Here is a 17,279-nt window from a genome sequence, read left to right as displayed (position 1 = left end):
TTGGAAAAATATCATCACCCGATTTGGGATTCCAAAAGCAATAGTTGCAGACAATGGAACACAATTTGACAGTAAGCTAATTAAGAGTTTCTGTGCAAAGTTCAAGATCAAGAACTACTTTTCAATACCAAGCTTTCCCCAAAGCATTGGACAAGCAGAAGCATCCAACAAAGTAATCTTAGATGGGATAAAGAAGAGGCTGCAGACAGCAAAAAGAAAGTGGGTGGACGAGTTACCCAATGTACTCTGGGCATATCGGACTACGCCGAGAAGATCAACAGGGGAATTCCCCTTTGCCATGGCTTATGGCATAGAAGCTGTCATTCCGCTGGAGGTCGGCATCCCAAGGATCAGAACACAAGGAGTAGAGAACGGGACTAATGATGTACTCTTAGCCCGAGATCTGGATATACTAGAAAAAAGAAGGGAGAGAACTGTAATTCAACTGGCGGCATACCAATAGCAGCTTGCCAGGGCTTATAACAAGAGGGTTAACCCAAGGGAGTTCCAAGTCGGCGACCTGGTCTTGAGAAAAGTCGTTGGCAACAAGAAGGATCCCAGAGAAGGGATTGACCTAAATTGGGAAGGACCCTACAGAATCATCTCAGTACTGGGCAATGAGGCATATCGGCTCGAAGATAATGAGGGCAAAGAGTTGCCAAGGCCTTGGAACACTTGCAATTTGAAATTTTTCTATCATTAGAATTTTTTGTCATTTGCCGAAGTAAATAAATAAAGTTTTGGCTTGTTTATATATGTTTATACACTTGTGACTGATAAAGATACATAACGTTGCTTCTGGAATACATGTATAATGAGAATCCAAGTGGAACTAAGGTTCACATCAGGGGGCAGAGAGAAGAAAAATGGGTTTAACACTTGTTGAAACTTGAGAAAAGTTTACAAGTTGAAGTTAAACCGAGATGATGTTTAACACTTGTTGAAACTGGAGAAAATTTTACAAGTTGAAGTTAAACCGAGGTGATGTTTAACACTTGTTGAAACTCGAGAAAAGTTTACAAGTTGAAGTTAAACCGAGATGATGTTTAACACTTGTTGAAACTCGAGAAAAGTTTACAAGTTGAAGTTAAACCGAGATGATGTTTAACACTTGTTGAAACTTGAGAAAAGTTTACAAGTTGAAGTTAAAACGAGATCATGTTTAACACTTGTTGAAACTTGAGAAAAGTTTACAAGTTCAAGTTAAACCGAGATGATGTTTAACACTTGTTGAAACTTGAGAAAAGTTTACAAGTTGAAGATTAAGGTTAAACACTTGTTGAAATTTTATGAAAAAATTTACAAGGTAAAACCAAGATTATGCCAAGAAAGGCACTTGGGTACTTGCCGATGTAAATCATCAGTTTGTATAATCGAGCTGTGTCACCCTGAGAAGGTTACACAAGGGTTGAAGTGTATATTAAAGATATGCAAAAATATTCTAAGTATGGAAGCATATAAGGCAAACATGCAAGCATCCAAAACAAAAGACTTGTATTAAAGACACATCGGCGATGTAAAGAGTTTACAATACTTCAAAAAGAAAAACAAAGCACAAGAAAGGAAGAGAAAAACATAAGGCTAAGACTCCTTAGCAACAACAGTTGATTGGGTTTGAAGTTCAGACGACTGTTGGGAAGACATCTCGGCTGCCTTCTCGGCCGCGAGCTCGGCATCAATTTCTTGAAGGGTCAAATCGAGGCTCTTATCGGCAAAAGGCGCGGCCGATGACGGCTTCTCTGGAGTGGCATCCTTGGAGACTTCCTTACCTTCCTTATCTTGAGTCAAGTTCAGGACTTGCTCATTCAGAGAAGGGGACTTGGTCCCAGTAGCCTCCTTTGATTTCCTCACCAAGGGCTCTTCCTCAGACTCAGATTCGTCATTGGATCGACTTGGAGTTGGAGGGAATGGAAGAGGAATGACGTCGGCATTTCTGAGGGGCGAGTCCTCGGGGACTTCAAGCTTTTTTAGAAGAGACATCCAACCAAGGGTGAAACCCTTGTTGCATGCCTGTTTCACTTGCTTTTCATAGCTCGCCGTGACATCGGCCATCCCATCAGCATATGCTTTCTCATCGGCGGCCTTGATTTCGGCCTCTTTTGTTGCCAGAGCATCCTGAAGTTCTTTTTGGGCCTGGGACATCTTTTCCTCGGCCTCTCTTTTTTCGGCCTCGAGAACCTTCTTAATGGCCTCAGCGAATTTCGCCTTTTTTTTGACGTCATTCTGAGCTTTGATAGCATCCTCGACTTAATCCTCCAAGGTCTTCATCTTTGATTATAAACTTTTGTTGGTCTTCTGCTTAGCAGAGACCTTCTTCTTCTTATCGGCCAGCTCCTTTCGGTTCTCAAAAGATTGTATTGAGAAGGAATGGGCATGCTGCATTGCCTAAAGAACATAGACAGAGCAGAAGTTATTAAGAAAATTTTTCAAGTATAAAAAAGAAAGAGAGATACCAAATGTGAAGACTTACTTGAACAGAACGCTGGAGCATGAGAGCATAGTTTGCGTACTCATTCATCTCGGCGTTTCGATCAAGGTCGCCGGGAAGAAGCACAGCGGTGCTTAGAGCGACGCCAACATTAACGTCATCGGCACTATCCCCAGCCATAACTGGCCTATCCTCCAGTGTAATTTTGGGGGCCCAGAGAGAGTCAGACTTTTTGGAGCCCGAAGCTGTCGCAGAAGACGATCTCGGCCTTTTCAATCTTGTGGATTCGGATGGTTGGGCCTCGGCTGACCTCTTCTCGACAGAAGATGCGGTCTTCTCACTTTCAGCCAATTTCGAAATTGGCAGAGTGTCCTCAGTATCAACCTGAGTCATTGTTGCCTTTGGCTGAGCTTTCTTTATCCTTTTTTGCTTTGGCTTTGGAGGCTGAGTTGGAGTTGGGTGAGCATCAACCTCAGATGAAATGTTGGCCAGGAGATCTTTAGCAACTGGTTTTGGGGGCCCATCTCGGCGGCAAGAACAAGTCGTCGCCGGCGTTGTCGTTAAGATGGTGGGATCAGATATGGAGCCGAGGTAGACGACTGTTCTACTGGATCAGAAGTTGATCCTTGATCTGGCCGAGATGTGGTAGCAGCTTGAGGAGTTATGGCAGAGGGAGGAGATAGGCTCTTCTTCTTCTTCCTCTTTGGAACGTCGGGAAGAGCTGACTTGTACGTAGGAATGAAATTAAGTAGAAGAGGGGCCTTCCGTTTGTGGACTGGCAGATCCAAAAGTTCCTCAAGTATTTGCTGGGAAAGAAAGACTGACGGAAGCCCTTTGGTGGCTGAGAAAGAGCTGCAAGAAAAACAGACGTTAGAAATAAATAAACTGTTGAAGACTTTAAAAACTAGTTAGTATGAACACAGGGCTCTTACTATTGCCCTCTACAAAAATTGATCGAGGAAGAGGGTAGAGATGGAGGCCCTCATCTAGAGCGAACTTCCAGTTCCCCGAGGTAATGAAGTAATCGTCTCCAGCTCCCTTGTTGGAGTCTGGGAGGTCGGCTACGATTTTGTACTCTGTGGACCTCGGCTTAAGGTAGTAAATATAACCCGTATCTTTTTTGAGGCCACACATCGTGTAGCAGTATTGGATATCGGCTAAGGTAATCCTACCATTTTCTTGTTTGGCTAAGGCTATGATACCATTGATGATTCGATAGGAATTAATGGCGAGTTGCATCGGGTTCAACTTATAATAGTGAAGTATCTCACGAAAAAGGGTATTTAGTGGGAGTCGAAGTCCGCACTCAATAAAGGCCACCATAGGGAAGGGCATAAAATCAGTGGTTGGCATGATGGAGTCATCATCCCCAGCCAACCTCAGATGGATGTCGGCCGGGATGTCAAACTCTCGCCTAAAGTGTTCTAACTTGGATGGGGTATCTACCCTATGATTCCACATACCCATGATATCGGCTTAGCTGAAGGGGTTGGATTTTAGAAGGGTGTGTTGCTAAAAAGCTTTATGGACCTCGGCTAAAGCTTAAAAATACACAGAAGTTGTGGGGAATCGTTTCAATTTTCCCTAACAATTGTTTTGAATTCTATAAACAAATCCCAAACCTAGATCTATGGAAACGAAGATTGAAGGCACGAATCTGGAAAACAGAAAAGCAAGAATGCGCTTCAGAATCAAGAACAAAGATGGACTATCAAGAACATTGTAAGTACAAAGGGTATAAGGTCAAGAATAGTGACAAAAGTGCAGAAAAGTTGTGAGCAATGCGTGCATTCAAGACAAGGGCAAAGAACAAAGTCGTGAAATAAACACACTCAGATACATGATTCATAAATCAAATACTTGAGTAAAACAACAATGACGACTAAATGATGAAGCAAAATTTATTGGAGAGCAGCAAGAAATAAAACCAGGAGGAACAGAGGCTTACCGGGAAAAGAGAAGCTGAAATAGGGATTGCCGAAGTCTGACGACGGTTGCAAAGGTGGAGGATTGGTGAAAATCACGCCGGAAGGGGTAAACGGAGCAAGTCGCAGAGTTGTGGAGGCTTGAATAATGGAGAATTTGAAAAAGCTAGAGAGAAAGAGAGCTTCTGAAACGATGTAAGGTGAAAAGACGAGGAAAAGAAACAAGTTTTGTTAAAACTTGAAACGGCGGCAAAAAGGGCAATTAATGCGCCTGGAACAACGAATGCGTCAGACGGCGCAAGTAGGCACGAGACGATTTACAAACGCGTCCGGAGTACGATCCAATAAGGGGAGGACGCGTGGCTAAAACGGTTGAGTTATTGTGTATAACAGCTCATACGCTTGAGAATAGCTCTTGGAATCCTTGTTCTTTAAAGAAACATGTCGGCTGGAAGGAAGTACTCATATAGGTTCCATTACCTCAGAATGCCAAGGTAATAGAACCTAGAGGCAGTTGTGGGGATATATTTTCTGAGTACCAACACGTGGCAAGGTGATGCCGACGTGTTAGCTGAGGTGCCACGTGTCCTGGTTGTGATGCCGAGGTTATCTCCGAAGGTATCGGAATCCGAGATAAGCGGATAAGGGACAAGAGTCCTAGAATGAGAGAGGATTTTAGTTTGGGTAAAGATAAGACTCTTAGAGAGTTTATCCCAATCCTATTGGGAGTCCAAGATTAGCAGTAATCCTAAGTCCATTGAAGCTAGGCTTCTATTGGGACTAGGTTTGTGTTGGCTATAAAAGAGAGGCACCCTCATGGGTCTAAGGTACGCAATTTTATACTCAGAACAGTGAATTAGCACTATTGATTATCTTTGAGAGATATACTGACTTGATCGTCGGAGAGCCCCCGGGTGAACGAACCACCCCCGGAATCTTCTTTTTCTGTTGCAGGTCAGACAGGTGCCATCTATTCTACCTGTGCTTTCCAGTTGAATACTGAGTTGGCAGTGTGGTCAGAAAATTACTCACACAACATCAAAAGTGTGAACATTCACATTCGAGTTAGGCAATGTAAATACAAAAGATAAATTGTAAATTTGAAATCATGGAAGGTAATAAATATTGTATTTAAAATTATGTAAATTAATATATATTTTATTTTCACACTTTTTTATAATATGAAAATTTAAATATAACGTAACAAAAACTCTAAACGAAAATTAAATTACAATGTAAATGTTCACTGTAAATAACAAATATAAAATCAACATTCGAAAAAAAAAAATATATACCAAAGAATAATGTGAATGTTCAACAGTAAATAACAAACATACAACTAATTTTCAAAAAAATAATACTCATATCAAAATATAATGTAAATATTCACAATTTACACTTAACATACAATTGCTGTTAACAAAACTAACTTCATAGCAATGTAAACATTCAAACTACAATGTGAAAACATGAAACAAAATAATAATAATAATAAATAATAATTGATTATTTCGATTGTTCAATAATAACAAAAAATGATCGAGTATAGTGACAAAAACAACAAACATACAACTAACCTTCAAAAAAAAAATTATACCAAAATATAATGTGAATGTTCACAGTTTACAATTAATATATAACTAGCCTTAAAAAAGGTAAACTTCATACCAATGTAAAAATTCACACTGCAATATGAAAACACGAAATAAAATTGAAAAAAAGTAAAAAATCGACTATTTCAATTGTTCAATAGCAAGAAAAATGGTTGCTCAACCAACAAATATAGTAACAAATAATATACTCCCTCAATCCCAAAATATTAGTCCCTTATTTCATTTTTTATTGTCCCAAAATATTAGTCCCTTTTCAAAAATCAAGTACAAAAATAATATAAATTTCCTATTTTTCCCTTATTTTAAATTCATTAACAACATAAAAAGTACAATTATAACATTGATATTCCTAAAAAAATGTACTATCAAAGGGTAATTTTGGAAAATAATTTTTTTAAAATACAATAGTTGTACTACCAAATAAAGTTGGATTCCCCAAAAGGGACCATTATTTTGGGACGAAGGGAGTACAACAAATCACCAAACAATATATAAAAAATCTTCAAATAGTTCATATATATATATTGATGCATGTTTTAAAAAAAATCTGTATATAATAAACCCCGGCATAATATTGGTACATACAATATTTTATATTAAGGCAAACAAAACACTAAGAATAATAATCTTCTATATTTATATACAATATTTTATAGGGCGTTCGGGGCGAAAAGTCCAATTTTCAATTTTGTTTGGTAAAAAGTTCAAGCGCTAGAGTACTTTGTACAAAAGAACAAACTCAAACAAAATAACCAACATGTCCCTAACCTCTCTCTTTGTATTGTAGTTGCTGGAGTTATCTGAGTTGTCAAAGTCGCTACTCGACCTCTCGATTGCATTGCACCACTAGCAAACTACCACAACACCTCTTCTTCATTCTCCTTCTCCTTCTCCTCTGTCATCCTAAAGAAGAAGATTCAAAGTGACTCTTTGCCACCAATGTTCGATCTGTCTAGCGGAGTTGGTGCTATACTCTCATAAGGCAATGAATGAGGAGGCGATGGTGACAGATCTGGATCTTTCAAAGCTTGATGAAAATGACATTACACTAGCTTGCTCCAGCGTTAGTACATAGCATTTCAGGGTTATTATCTACTCCTGGTCTTCACCTGTAGAGAAACCCCGATCTAAGACGATCATCTGCCACACCGACTCTCCCCTTTATGGTTTGTGGCGAACTCTGGCGATAGAAGTCAACTCGTCAACGCTGAATATCTCAACCTATCCATTCTCAAACCTCAACGAAATCCTTCCTTACAGGGTCTTTAGATGTTTGCCTGGAGGTTGTATAGATGCATAAGATGAGCATTTCGTAAGGTGTGTATCAACATGTGTATAAAGATCCGAGTAATTCCATAATTTTGGGTTTACGGTTTAGCTTGTCGTATTTATGTGATCTGTGTAACCAGGTATCGCTAGATCTGCTTCGGCGAGGTCTTTGGTCACTCAAAGTTCAGCATTCAAGACGATTGTGAGGCCAAATACATTTTAATTACAAAATAACCTAGTATGCAAATCTGTTGGACAAAAACCCTAGAATACAGATTTGTTGTTACAGATAATTTTTTTTTTCTTTGTTGTTGTTGTTGAACAAGTAAAACCTAAGAAGCATGGACATGGATACATGACACGACATGTATACAACACGGACACACTGACATGTTAATTTTCAAAAAATGAAGGACACGACACGTGGGGAACACGCATGAAATATGTAATTTTATATATTTATTATATGTTATATATATGAATATATCATTCATAGATAATAAAAAATGAAATATGATACTAATTCCTACAAATTTATATGGTTGTTGTTTCATTATTGTATCTTAAGTTATTTTGTTTAAACTTATAATTAATTTCACATGTGTCCAATCGATAAACATGTGCGTTTATGTGATTGACACGTGTGTCTTCCAAGTGTCTAAAGAGTGTCTGGGTCTTTAAAAAAATTTAAAAAATAGGACACATTTTGAAGAGTGTCCAAAGAATGTCGGTGTCTGACACGGACACGACACGGATACGTCGCCTTTTTAGAAGTGTCTGTGCTTCTTAGGATAAAGCAAACAGATAATTTTTTTTTCTTTGTTGTTGTCGTTGTTGTTGTTAATCATCCCTCCCTAATGCTAATTTTTTTTCTTTGTTAAACAAATATATTTTGGATTTAGTTGTTCATATCTATAAAATTGTTTTTTTTTTAATCTGTTTTTTGTTGTTTTTTTTAATTTGTTGGTGTGTTGTTATTTTTTTTATCTGTTGGTGTGTTGTTGTTGCAGTGGATAATTCCAATAGATAGAAAACAGGTTTGTGAAATTTCAAATAGATAGGAAAATGGACCTTCAATTTGAACAGATAGAAAAAAAAAATTGAACAGATAGATATAAATTTCAATAGATAGCAAAAAAAGTCAACAGATAAAATAAAGTCAATAGGTAAATTAAGGGGTAAAATTGAAAAGAAAATGTCTTCCCAGAATAACAAAAAGATTTCTTACCAAATTATCTCACAAATCACAAAATTTGTAACATCAATCAAAAAATACATAATCTCGTTACAAATTAAAGTAATAAAATGTCTAAAATTTTATAGTTCATGTTACAAAAGTTTGTGATTTGGTTAGGACATTTTTTGTTACCCTAATTTGTGGTAAGGTTATGTATTTTGTGATTGATATTACGAAATTTTATAATAAAATTATTTTGATTTGTGATAGGGTGCATATTGTAAGAGGGTGCACACCATAGGCTTTCTTTCATTTTAATAAATTTTATTCATTAATAAATTTTAAATTTTTATTCAATATATTTAATATTTGACTCATTTTAAATGTGTGATTCACTCTTTTTAATGATATCAAATTTATAAAAATTAAATATACATATTAAAAGTTATGGAGTTGGCTCTCTCCAGTCCGTTATTGGACTAGAAGGTACTGTTGGGCCATTTGGGGCCTTAATTCGAGCTCTTCTCGATAATATAAACCGTTGAATATGTAGAGTCCATCGATTATATCATCCCTGAAAAAAATCACAGTGATCGGATATCAATAGCTATTTGATTATATCACATTTCTATCACAATTTATTTTGAAAATTGTACATGCCAATGACAAAAATGTGATCTAATGAAATGTCTATCATATCCGATCAACGTCATTTTTTGCAGAAATGAAGTACTTAACGAGCTATATATTGAATAGTTTGAATTATCAAGATAGGCCCGGATCAAAGACCACAACAACCGAGCAGTGTCCTCCAGTCCGATATCAAACTGGAGAAGAGCTAATTCCAAAAGTTAATTATATTTTATAACATATAACAATAATTACAAAAAGATATGATTATAGATAAAGTTGAAGGGAAAAGTTTTGAGGACAAAATTGGTATTTAAAAATATGAATAGTATTATAGAGATACTCCTCTATTTCTTATCATCTCTTATTTAGAGGATCAACCCATACTCTCCTCTCAAATGGAGACGATTTTAGAGGACGAGTTGAAAGTAAAAATCCTTCATATATAAAGATGTAGGGGTGGGCGCGGGTCGGTTGCGGCCACGGAACCTTCAATCCGCCATCCGTCCGCCGGATTGGCGGATTGAAGAAAATCAATCCGCATCCGTCCGCGCAATCCGGCGGATGTGGATTGAGCGGATTGGCGGTTTGGCGGATGGATGCGAATCAGTTTGGCGGTTTAAAATTTTATAAATTTTCAACATAATTCAACTTGTGCACTTCCTCAAACAAAAAAAAAGAAAAAAAAGAAAAAGAAAGTATTATAGTCAATGACTTAAAAAAATATTACAATCACTGTATGCCTTATCTAAAGAAAAAAAGTTTGAAACTTTAGAATATCACGACCACTGCATGCCTCATCCACATATTACAATCACAGCATGATTCATCCCCATAAAGTATTACAATCTGTGATTCTTAAAATATAATAACAATTCAAACCACCAAAACCATGAACAGAGCAGTAGTAAAGATTGAATGTCTCTGTATTGTTACATCTACATATGTTTTTGAAAACAAAAACCAACCAGCATATATCATATTTTCTATTTATTATTTTTAGAGTTAGATTTAAAAACTAAAAAATATAGATGAATAATACGTTTATTTTTTTCAATTCAAAAAATATATTCAAGTTGAAAACTTTCTTTCAACAGAATATTTAAACTATTTTTTAATTGAAAACACAAACATAATATTTAAACAAATTGAAAATACAAAGTCTTATAAATTACTAGGGGTGCTCATGATTTAGCGGTTTGACGGTTCGGTTGCGGCCAAAAAATCTCAAATCCGCCATCCGTCTGCCAAATTGGCGGATTTGAGAAAATCAATCCGCAACCGTCCGCTCGTCATCACGCATCCGTCCAAAATGCGGCGGATCGGTTCGGTTCGGTCGGTTTTGGCGGATCGGTATATCCGCTGCTCACCCCTATAAAGATGTAGATGGTGAGTTAGAGAAGCTCTAACAAAGTTGTCATATATAAAGATGTAGATGGTGAGTTAGAGAAGCTCTAACAAAGTTGTTATAATTGGAGAAATTTTAATTTGGAAATAATTTTAAAAAATAATTACAAATAAATAGTAACAAATTTTATAAAGATAAATAATTAAAAATACAAATTTATAATAATTTTTTTCAACTATCCTTGATCTATAATTTTCTCATTATAATTTAGCAATAACAATTACAGTCATGGAGTTGTAGAAAAAGAGTGTTTTTATTTTCTATCCAACTTTTCTTTTATGTTATGTTTGGTTGAAAAATTTGGGAAGGAATTTGGAAAGAAAAAGAAAAAAGGTGTATGAAACTATGTGAAATATAGACATGATTTATTCACATTTCACCTACCTTTTTCATTTTCCTTTCTAAATCTCTTCCCAAATTTTTCAACTAAACACAACATTAAAGTCGTGCTAGCTAGCGGCCACTCAAGTAATTTAGTCCTAATATATTTACCAAAATCAAGGCTCAAGAACACAAAATAACATAAAAACTTGTGATTAATTGGCCACGTGATACCGCTTTTTTGATCGAGTCACATGGGGTACCTGTGAACGCCACTTTCTCTTTTGCTTGTTGCTCTTTCACTTTAATTAAAGGCTGCCTAAAAACACGAATTCAACTACTCCACAATTGTTCCATATCTTAATTAAATTTTTTGATGGTGGTTTTCAAATATATTATTTTAATAAATTTTTAATTTTTTTTTAAGACTCATTGAAGAATATATATTATCTTAATAATTTTTAATTTTTTAAGAAAAAATATATAAAAAGTAGAGAGAATTTTTTTTTAATTTTTTAATATAAAATTATAGATTTTTTAAATTTTTTTAATAATATTTTTACTTTTAGACGTGTTACATGCTAAATGAGATATAAAATTAAAAAAAAAAAAGTGTATTAAAATAATGTAACATAAAATAATGTAACGGTGCGAATTTACCTTTTTGCCCCTTATGTAAGGTCACGTCATGCGCCAGACCAGAGCATATCACATGCTTGTTTATTGAATATATATATATATATTTTTCTCTTATGCAGCTGGCACATGACAGGATTCTCTTTTTTTTCACTTTATTTTTTTGTCGTCTTGTGGGGCTTGCACATGTCAGGAATCTCTAATTTTTTTGTCATCAATGAGAGCCTTAATTTTCATCACTGTCCAAGGCTTGTAAACGGGTCCCAGTTGAATTAATTTTTTTTGTTTTTTTTGTTAAATGATTTATTAATGGAATTTTTTATGGTCAATCTTATTTACCGTAGTCGTCTTATTTTCATTTATTGCGGTCCTCACTTTGTCATTCGGATGATTGGCTAATCCACGAGTGGTTTATGGTTCTAAATTTAGAGTTTTGACAATAATTTTAATAATGTGATACGAAATAAAAAAAAAAATAAGACACATATATCAAAGAACAATGCTACAGACTCCCGTGGAGGTTCGATCCCAGTGATGTTGCGCGATTTCATTGGCTAAAAAAAAATAAAATAATTTTTTTTCCCGTCCAATCACGACCCTACACGCACGATCCCCAGCACCCCACGGGGGGGTTGGAGGCATTTTCCTATATCAAATTAGTTATGAGTGAAATTTATTGTCACATAAGTAAATCTCTCATTATAGCTCTACTTTTAGTACTTTTAAACAACTGTGTTGATCGACCGAAGCTCTACTTTTAATACTCTTAAACATTTTTGTTGATTGACTGATCGAAACGATCGACATGAGTAAATTTAGACAATTCGATGAATATGATATTTTTAAATTTTTTTTGGTTATATTTTTTATCTAATTTTTTATTTTGTGATTATATCAACATTATAATGCCTTTGTTTGGCATGCCAGAAAGCTTGATTTTTTTGGTTATTTTAGTTATAAAAAGATAAAAAAAATTAAAAAATTAATAAAATAAAATATCGCATCCAAACTATAAACATTTTAGTTTTTCTCTCACAAAAATCAAAAAACTTATTCCAAACGAGACTTTTTAATCACAGACTAACACTACTAGAAAACTGACCTTTTGCTACTATATAATTTGCGACCATCTGATTAGCCGTCGCAAATAATCAATTTACCCCTTTATTTTCTTCTATTTATTTTCCTCTTTTCTTTATACTTGCCCTAGCCCCTCCATAGACACCGATTGTTCTCTTTCTCTCGTTCTCTCTCTCTATCGGTCTCACAGTAATACGATTGGTATGAATCTCTCTCTCTCTCTCTCTCTCTCTCTCTCTCTCCCTCTCCCTCTCTGTCTCCCCCTCAATCTCGCTTTCTCTCTTTCTCTCAATCTCGTGCTCTCTCTCCTTTGATCTTCTCAAATTAGCACCTCTACTACACATGTATATGTACCTCTATATATTATGTATGTGTTGTGAATATCAATGTTTGAAATTGAATTTATTCTGTTGAGGTCCGAGCAAGAATCGAAGTAGACGTCCTCAACTTCCTCAAGATCTTGAACTCTTCGACTCCGACAATCTCATATTTCTTTGGTTTGCAATTTTGCTTCAAATCTCTACTCTCGAAATGTGTATATATATATATATATATGTGCGTGTGTGTTTTTGTGTTAAGCATTGAGTCACTGTTGATTTTAATTTGACAAATTTGGGGATTTTTGAGTGTGTTATAGATCAATAGAAGATGGAATAATAGCTGAGGGTTTGTTGACTGATGTTTCGTGGATTTTTCTTTCTCACTCGTTTTGCACGAGGTCTTTGATGAGAGTTAACTAACACTGCTGAATCTTTCATTAGAGGTAATAATAGGATCATCATCATCTCTTTCTCATTTGCCTTCTTAATCAATCTCTTGAAAAGTACACATTGCCTCAGCATATGTATCCTTCAATTTAGGCTATTAGGGTTTTGGCCATTCCATTGATGTCTCTTTTTTTTGCATCTCCCTGCTTAGTTGTTTCAATGTGAAATTTGTATGGTTTGTCTGCTGGTTGTTTACTTCTTTGGATTTCAGGAGTTAAATAAGAATGTACCTTGACTTTGCAGATACAATAAGAAAAAAATGAGTACATTGGACGTAGCTAGAGCAGAGCTTGGCCTTGCGGTTCTGTATTTGAACAAAGCCGAAGCCAGGGACAAGATATGCAGGGCAATACAATATGGTTCAAAATACTTGAGTAACGGAGAGCCTGGCACAGCCCAAAATGTTGACAAATCAACTAGCTTGGCACGGAAAGTGTTCCGTCTTTTCAAGGTCAGGTTTAATTGCATCTTTTGGTAATAAAATTGTCTTTTTCACTCATCTTCTCTGGTCTCGTAGTTAAGTACCTTTAAATTGTGGAGAATTTTTTTTTTCTATATTTATTCTTGCTTAATGTCCATTTATTTGGTGTATAAGGGTAACTGTTTTGTTATTCATGCTGTGAAATGACAGCTGACCTCAAAAGGTTAGATGAAGAATTTTCTGGGAAAATCAGTAGGGAAAAAAATAATTCTGATTTGAATTCATATCTGTATGGCACTTTTATTCTTGGGCTTATCTTAGGTTTGTTATTTATGCAGTTTGTCAATGACCTGCACGCGCTCATTAGTCCAACTTCTCCTGGAACACCCCTTCCCCTTGTTTTGCTGGGAAAGGTACAAAATGGTTTGCTGACTGAATGTTTTTCTAATTAATTTACACATGATTTACTTTTTTGTCATTTTCTTACGACTTTGCTTTTTTCTCAGTCCAAAAATGCACTGTTGTCTACTTTCTTGTTTCTGGATCAAATTGTCTGGCTCAGTAGGACAGGCATTTATAAGGTATGGAATGAACTTTCTCCTTATACAGTCTCATTTTCTTCACTGATTTCAAAGAGGAATACTCACAAGATGGAGCTTGGGTACTTTGTTGATTATATTTAGAACAAAGAACGTGCAGAGCTAATTGGCAGGATCTCTCTTTACTGTTGGATGGGTTCCTCAATCTGCACTACCTTGGTTGAGGTTTGCCACTTTCTTCTCAGTGTTTTTTGACTAATCTATTTTCACTTTTCCTGTCCTGGAAGTATTGCTGGCTTTGAGTAAAAGCATCTTGTTTTGGGAGATCTCATAATTGATCAGATGCAAATTAATTATAATTTGGTACACTTTTTTACTATTTTTTGCCCTCTTTAGCTTGGCATTATTTGTGGTCAAGTTATATAGGAGGCCTACTGCATCAATGAGATTAGTCTGAGATTTCAGATCCATCATCTATATTTAATCATGAGATTAAATATAGTCGAAGATGTTTTATTAGATCTATATTTAATCATTTCTAATTTTCCTAATGTAGTCGAAGATGTTTTATTATATCAAATATGTTGGGCTCAGTAATGAAACGCCATATGGTGTCATGAAGTTTCTTCACACTGCCAAATGTGGGCCTAGTTTTCCCTAAGATAGTATCTTTACAGGTATTATATGGTCAATTCTAGGTCAGAAATTAGCAACCCATCATTGTTGTGTGTGTGCATGTGCTATCTGCAAATTCAATGTTTCTAGTTGATTTCTATGCTCATACATTGTGAGCAACTTGACTTCACCAGTGATTTTCATCATCTCAAACTTATATTAGTTTTGTGTGTGAAGCATAGCTGGCTTACAGTTTGCTGCAAACCCCAAATTTGATGAGTTAGGGATGCTTGAGTTTATGTTTTATGCCTTTTCTAGACGAGCATTAGTTTATATGTTTTGTATTCAACATACTGTATATCTTTCTATAACCTGCTTATGGCCAAGTCCTTTATATAGAACATGGATAACAAAGTTGGGACGGGTCATGAAATTATAGTGCAACATTTTCATGAAATTAATACGTGTGCTTTATTTTATTTTTATAATTTTGTTAGGTCTTTATCTGGATTTGTTTCCCATGCAGTATGCAACATGTGCTGCAGAGCAAACCCAAACTGTTACAAGGCAGTCATCTTTTTTTTTTTTTTGAGCAGCAAAGAAAATCTTTATTGATGACGAAATCTTTTTTTTTTCAAAAATCTTTTTTGTTGCATTTTTTTATCAGGTATATGTTTTTTTTGTTGCATTTTTTTATCTCACCTATATAAATCATTTTAGCTTTGGAACATATTAGAGGCCAGAAAACTTATAATTCATTCATCAATATATCCTTGAGGGCAAAGAGTCATGCTGGAATGTACTTTTTTATTAGATGTAATGTAAGGCATGCTTGCAATATGATAAATTGTAATTGAAATTTTGATTGTTCATAATTACCTATGCTTATATTAAAGGGCTTGAGTGGAGTGTTCTGATGTTCCTTCTAAATGAAGAAAAAAAAAATTAAAATTGTCCCTTTTTATTGTTAGTGTTTTTCCGGATTTATTATTCGACGGCCATGGTTAAGTCAGTTTGAGTTTTCACTTGTAGGAGAAGCACACTTAATGAAAGTAGAGAAGATTTTGTGCAAGGATAAATCAGAGTACCAAGAAATCCTGGTTTTTGAGGTTCAGCATTTTCATCTCCTAGTAGTAGATTATCTTTGTAGTGATGACTTGCTTTCTGTTTTTCTGCCATTTATTGTCTTATTTATGAATTTCCTGCTGATACTGGTTCTTTTATTTGCAGTCCTCAACATATGGGAAAGTTCTTGTGCTTGATGTCATTGTTCAGTTGACTGAGAAAGATGAATGTGTCTATCAGGAGATGATAACTTATCTTCCCCTTTATTCAATTCAATCCCCCAAAAACCAAAACTGTAATTTTCATAAATCATGGGTTCCATAGTTCATGATGAGTTTACTGTTTCTATTTTTATTCAAATTTAATTTCAAATGACATATAGCTATACTTAGATTATTGAAATTATAATGCAATTAAGTGTGAGGAACCTTTTGAATCTATAGCAGCTTCTTTTTTTCTTTTCTTTTATTCTAGTTGAACTTTAATAGGCATATGTACTTAGAGATACATTTGAAGTTAAATGTCCAACTACACATGATTGTTATGGTGAAAAAAATATACTCTCTTTGATTATCAATCTACCAAGAGGTTTGAGGTTTGAGGAGTACTGTGGAAGTGTGACGAGACTTCTTCCTTAGGGATTGTTGTCGAGGAACAGGGTCTATAGGTGCCCATATTCCCCACTGTTTGGCTTTGAGGATCCTCGTGTGCAACTGCATATTGCTGATGGTATGTGGAAAAGATGTTCTAATTATTTTTTACATGCAGTTTAGTGAATATGTGCATCTGAAATTTTATTATCCATTTTATATGGATCCATTAATCTAGGTTATTAATAATTTTACATAATTAACGCCCCTAATTGTATAGCTGATTATATAGCTAGACTTTCTTGTTGATCTTCTTTTCATTTTTGTGGCAGCTGTTGAATTTTTACGGAATGTACCTAAAGGAAAGTATGATGCAATTATTGTTGATTCATCAGACCCTGCAGGTATGTTTGTAATTCAAACTTTTTACCTGTTTTCCGTTTTCCTATTTATTTGCCTGTGTTACAGTGCTTTTCAGAATGTTACTTAACAAATGCTTCATGATCTCAAACTATGCCGAAAAAAAAAATAAATAAATAAAATTGATTGACAGTTGTCTTAGTTTTTCTTTTATATTTCTAGTTCTTGAAATTTAGGACCATATGTATTCACAATATGGAAGGTTATCTGAGTTTTCTCTTGATTTTTCTGCTATTTGGAATATAGGTACATGATTATGCATATGGGTAGATGTTATATAATTTTGAACGCCATGATTAAGTGATCCCATAGTTAAGCCTGTAGTTGCTTTCAAGGTAATTGAAACTCTTGTTGCAAATCACTGATCTGCCATAG

The 17,279-nt window shown here is 35.2% G+C and overlaps 2 protein-coding genes across 4 annotated transcripts; both read left to right on the top strand.

Annotated features, from left to right (window-relative positions):
• The first annotated feature begins 12,583 nt into the window (after positions 1–12,583).
• Positions 12,584–16,332, top strand: LOC145820235 (peroxisomal membrane protein 11C-like). Of its 3 annotated transcripts, none has more exons than XR_014361419.1 (7): positions 12,584–12,688; positions 13,498–13,705; positions 14,014–14,088; positions 14,182–14,256; positions 14,359–14,439; positions 15,862–15,938; positions 16,060–16,332. XR_014361419.1 is itself a non-coding variant. In XM_082915291.1 (6 exons), exons 2-6 carry the CDS (start codon positions 13,514–13,516, stop codon positions 15,874–15,876), a joined length of 438 nt encoding a protein of 145 aa, XP_082771417.1. In that variant the 5' UTR covers positions 13,083–13,250; positions 13,498–13,513; the 3' UTR covers positions 15,877–16,332. The 3 variants fall into 3 exon arrangements, 1 of the variants encoding a protein (XP_082771417.1); XR_014361418.1 differs by lacking the exon at positions 12,584–12,688 and adding an exon at positions 13,083–13,250; XM_082915291.1 differs by lacking the exon at positions 12,584–12,688 and adding an exon at positions 13,083–13,250 and having other exon boundaries at positions 15,862–16,332.
• LOC145816513 (spermine synthase-like) lies at positions 15,876–17,158 on the top strand. Its single transcript, XM_082912556.1, has 4 exons — positions 15,876–15,938; positions 16,060–16,189; positions 16,817–16,888; positions 17,151–17,158. Exons 1-4 carry the CDS (start codon positions 15,876–15,878, stop codon positions 17,156–17,158), a joined length of 273 nt encoding a protein of 90 aa, XP_082768682.1.
• Positions 17,159–17,279: the final 121 nt, after the last annotated feature.

This window comes from Camellia sinensis, chromosome 2, assembly GCF_055761805.1.
Source record: "Camellia sinensis isolate YWXY chromosome 2, ASM5576180v1, whole genome shotgun sequence".
NCBI classification, from domain to species: Eukaryota; Viridiplantae; Streptophyta; class Magnoliopsida; order Ericales; family Theaceae; genus Camellia; species Camellia sinensis.
The sequence above is the reverse complement of the archived record's forward strand: the minus strand, read 5'-3'. Positions and strand labels throughout refer to the sequence as shown.

Coding starts and splice junctions, on each gene's coding strand:
- LOC145820235 (XM_082915291.1), top strand. CDS start 13,514: ATGAGTACATTGGACGTAGCTAGAGCAGAGCTTGGCCTTGCGGTTCTG. Junction 13,706..14,013: donor AAGTGTTCCGTCTTTTCAAG/GTCAGGTTTAAT, acceptor TTATTTATGCAG/TTTGTCAATGACCTGCACGC. Junction 14,089..14,181: donor CCCTTGTTTTGCTGGGAAAG/GTACAAAATGGT, acceptor CTTTTTTCTCAG/TCCAAAAATGCACTGTTGTC.
- LOC145816513 (XM_082912556.1), top strand. CDS start 15,876: ATGAAAGTAGAGAAGATTTTGTGCAAGGATAAATCAGAGTACCAAGAA. Junction 15,939..16,059: donor AAGAAATCCTGGTTTTTGAG/GTTCAGCATTTT, acceptor TTTTATTTGCAG/TCCTCAACATATGGGAAAGT. Junction 16,190..16,816: donor ATCCCCCAAAAACCAAAACT/GTAATTTTCATA, acceptor TTTTTGTGGCAG/CTGTTGAATTTTTACGGAAT.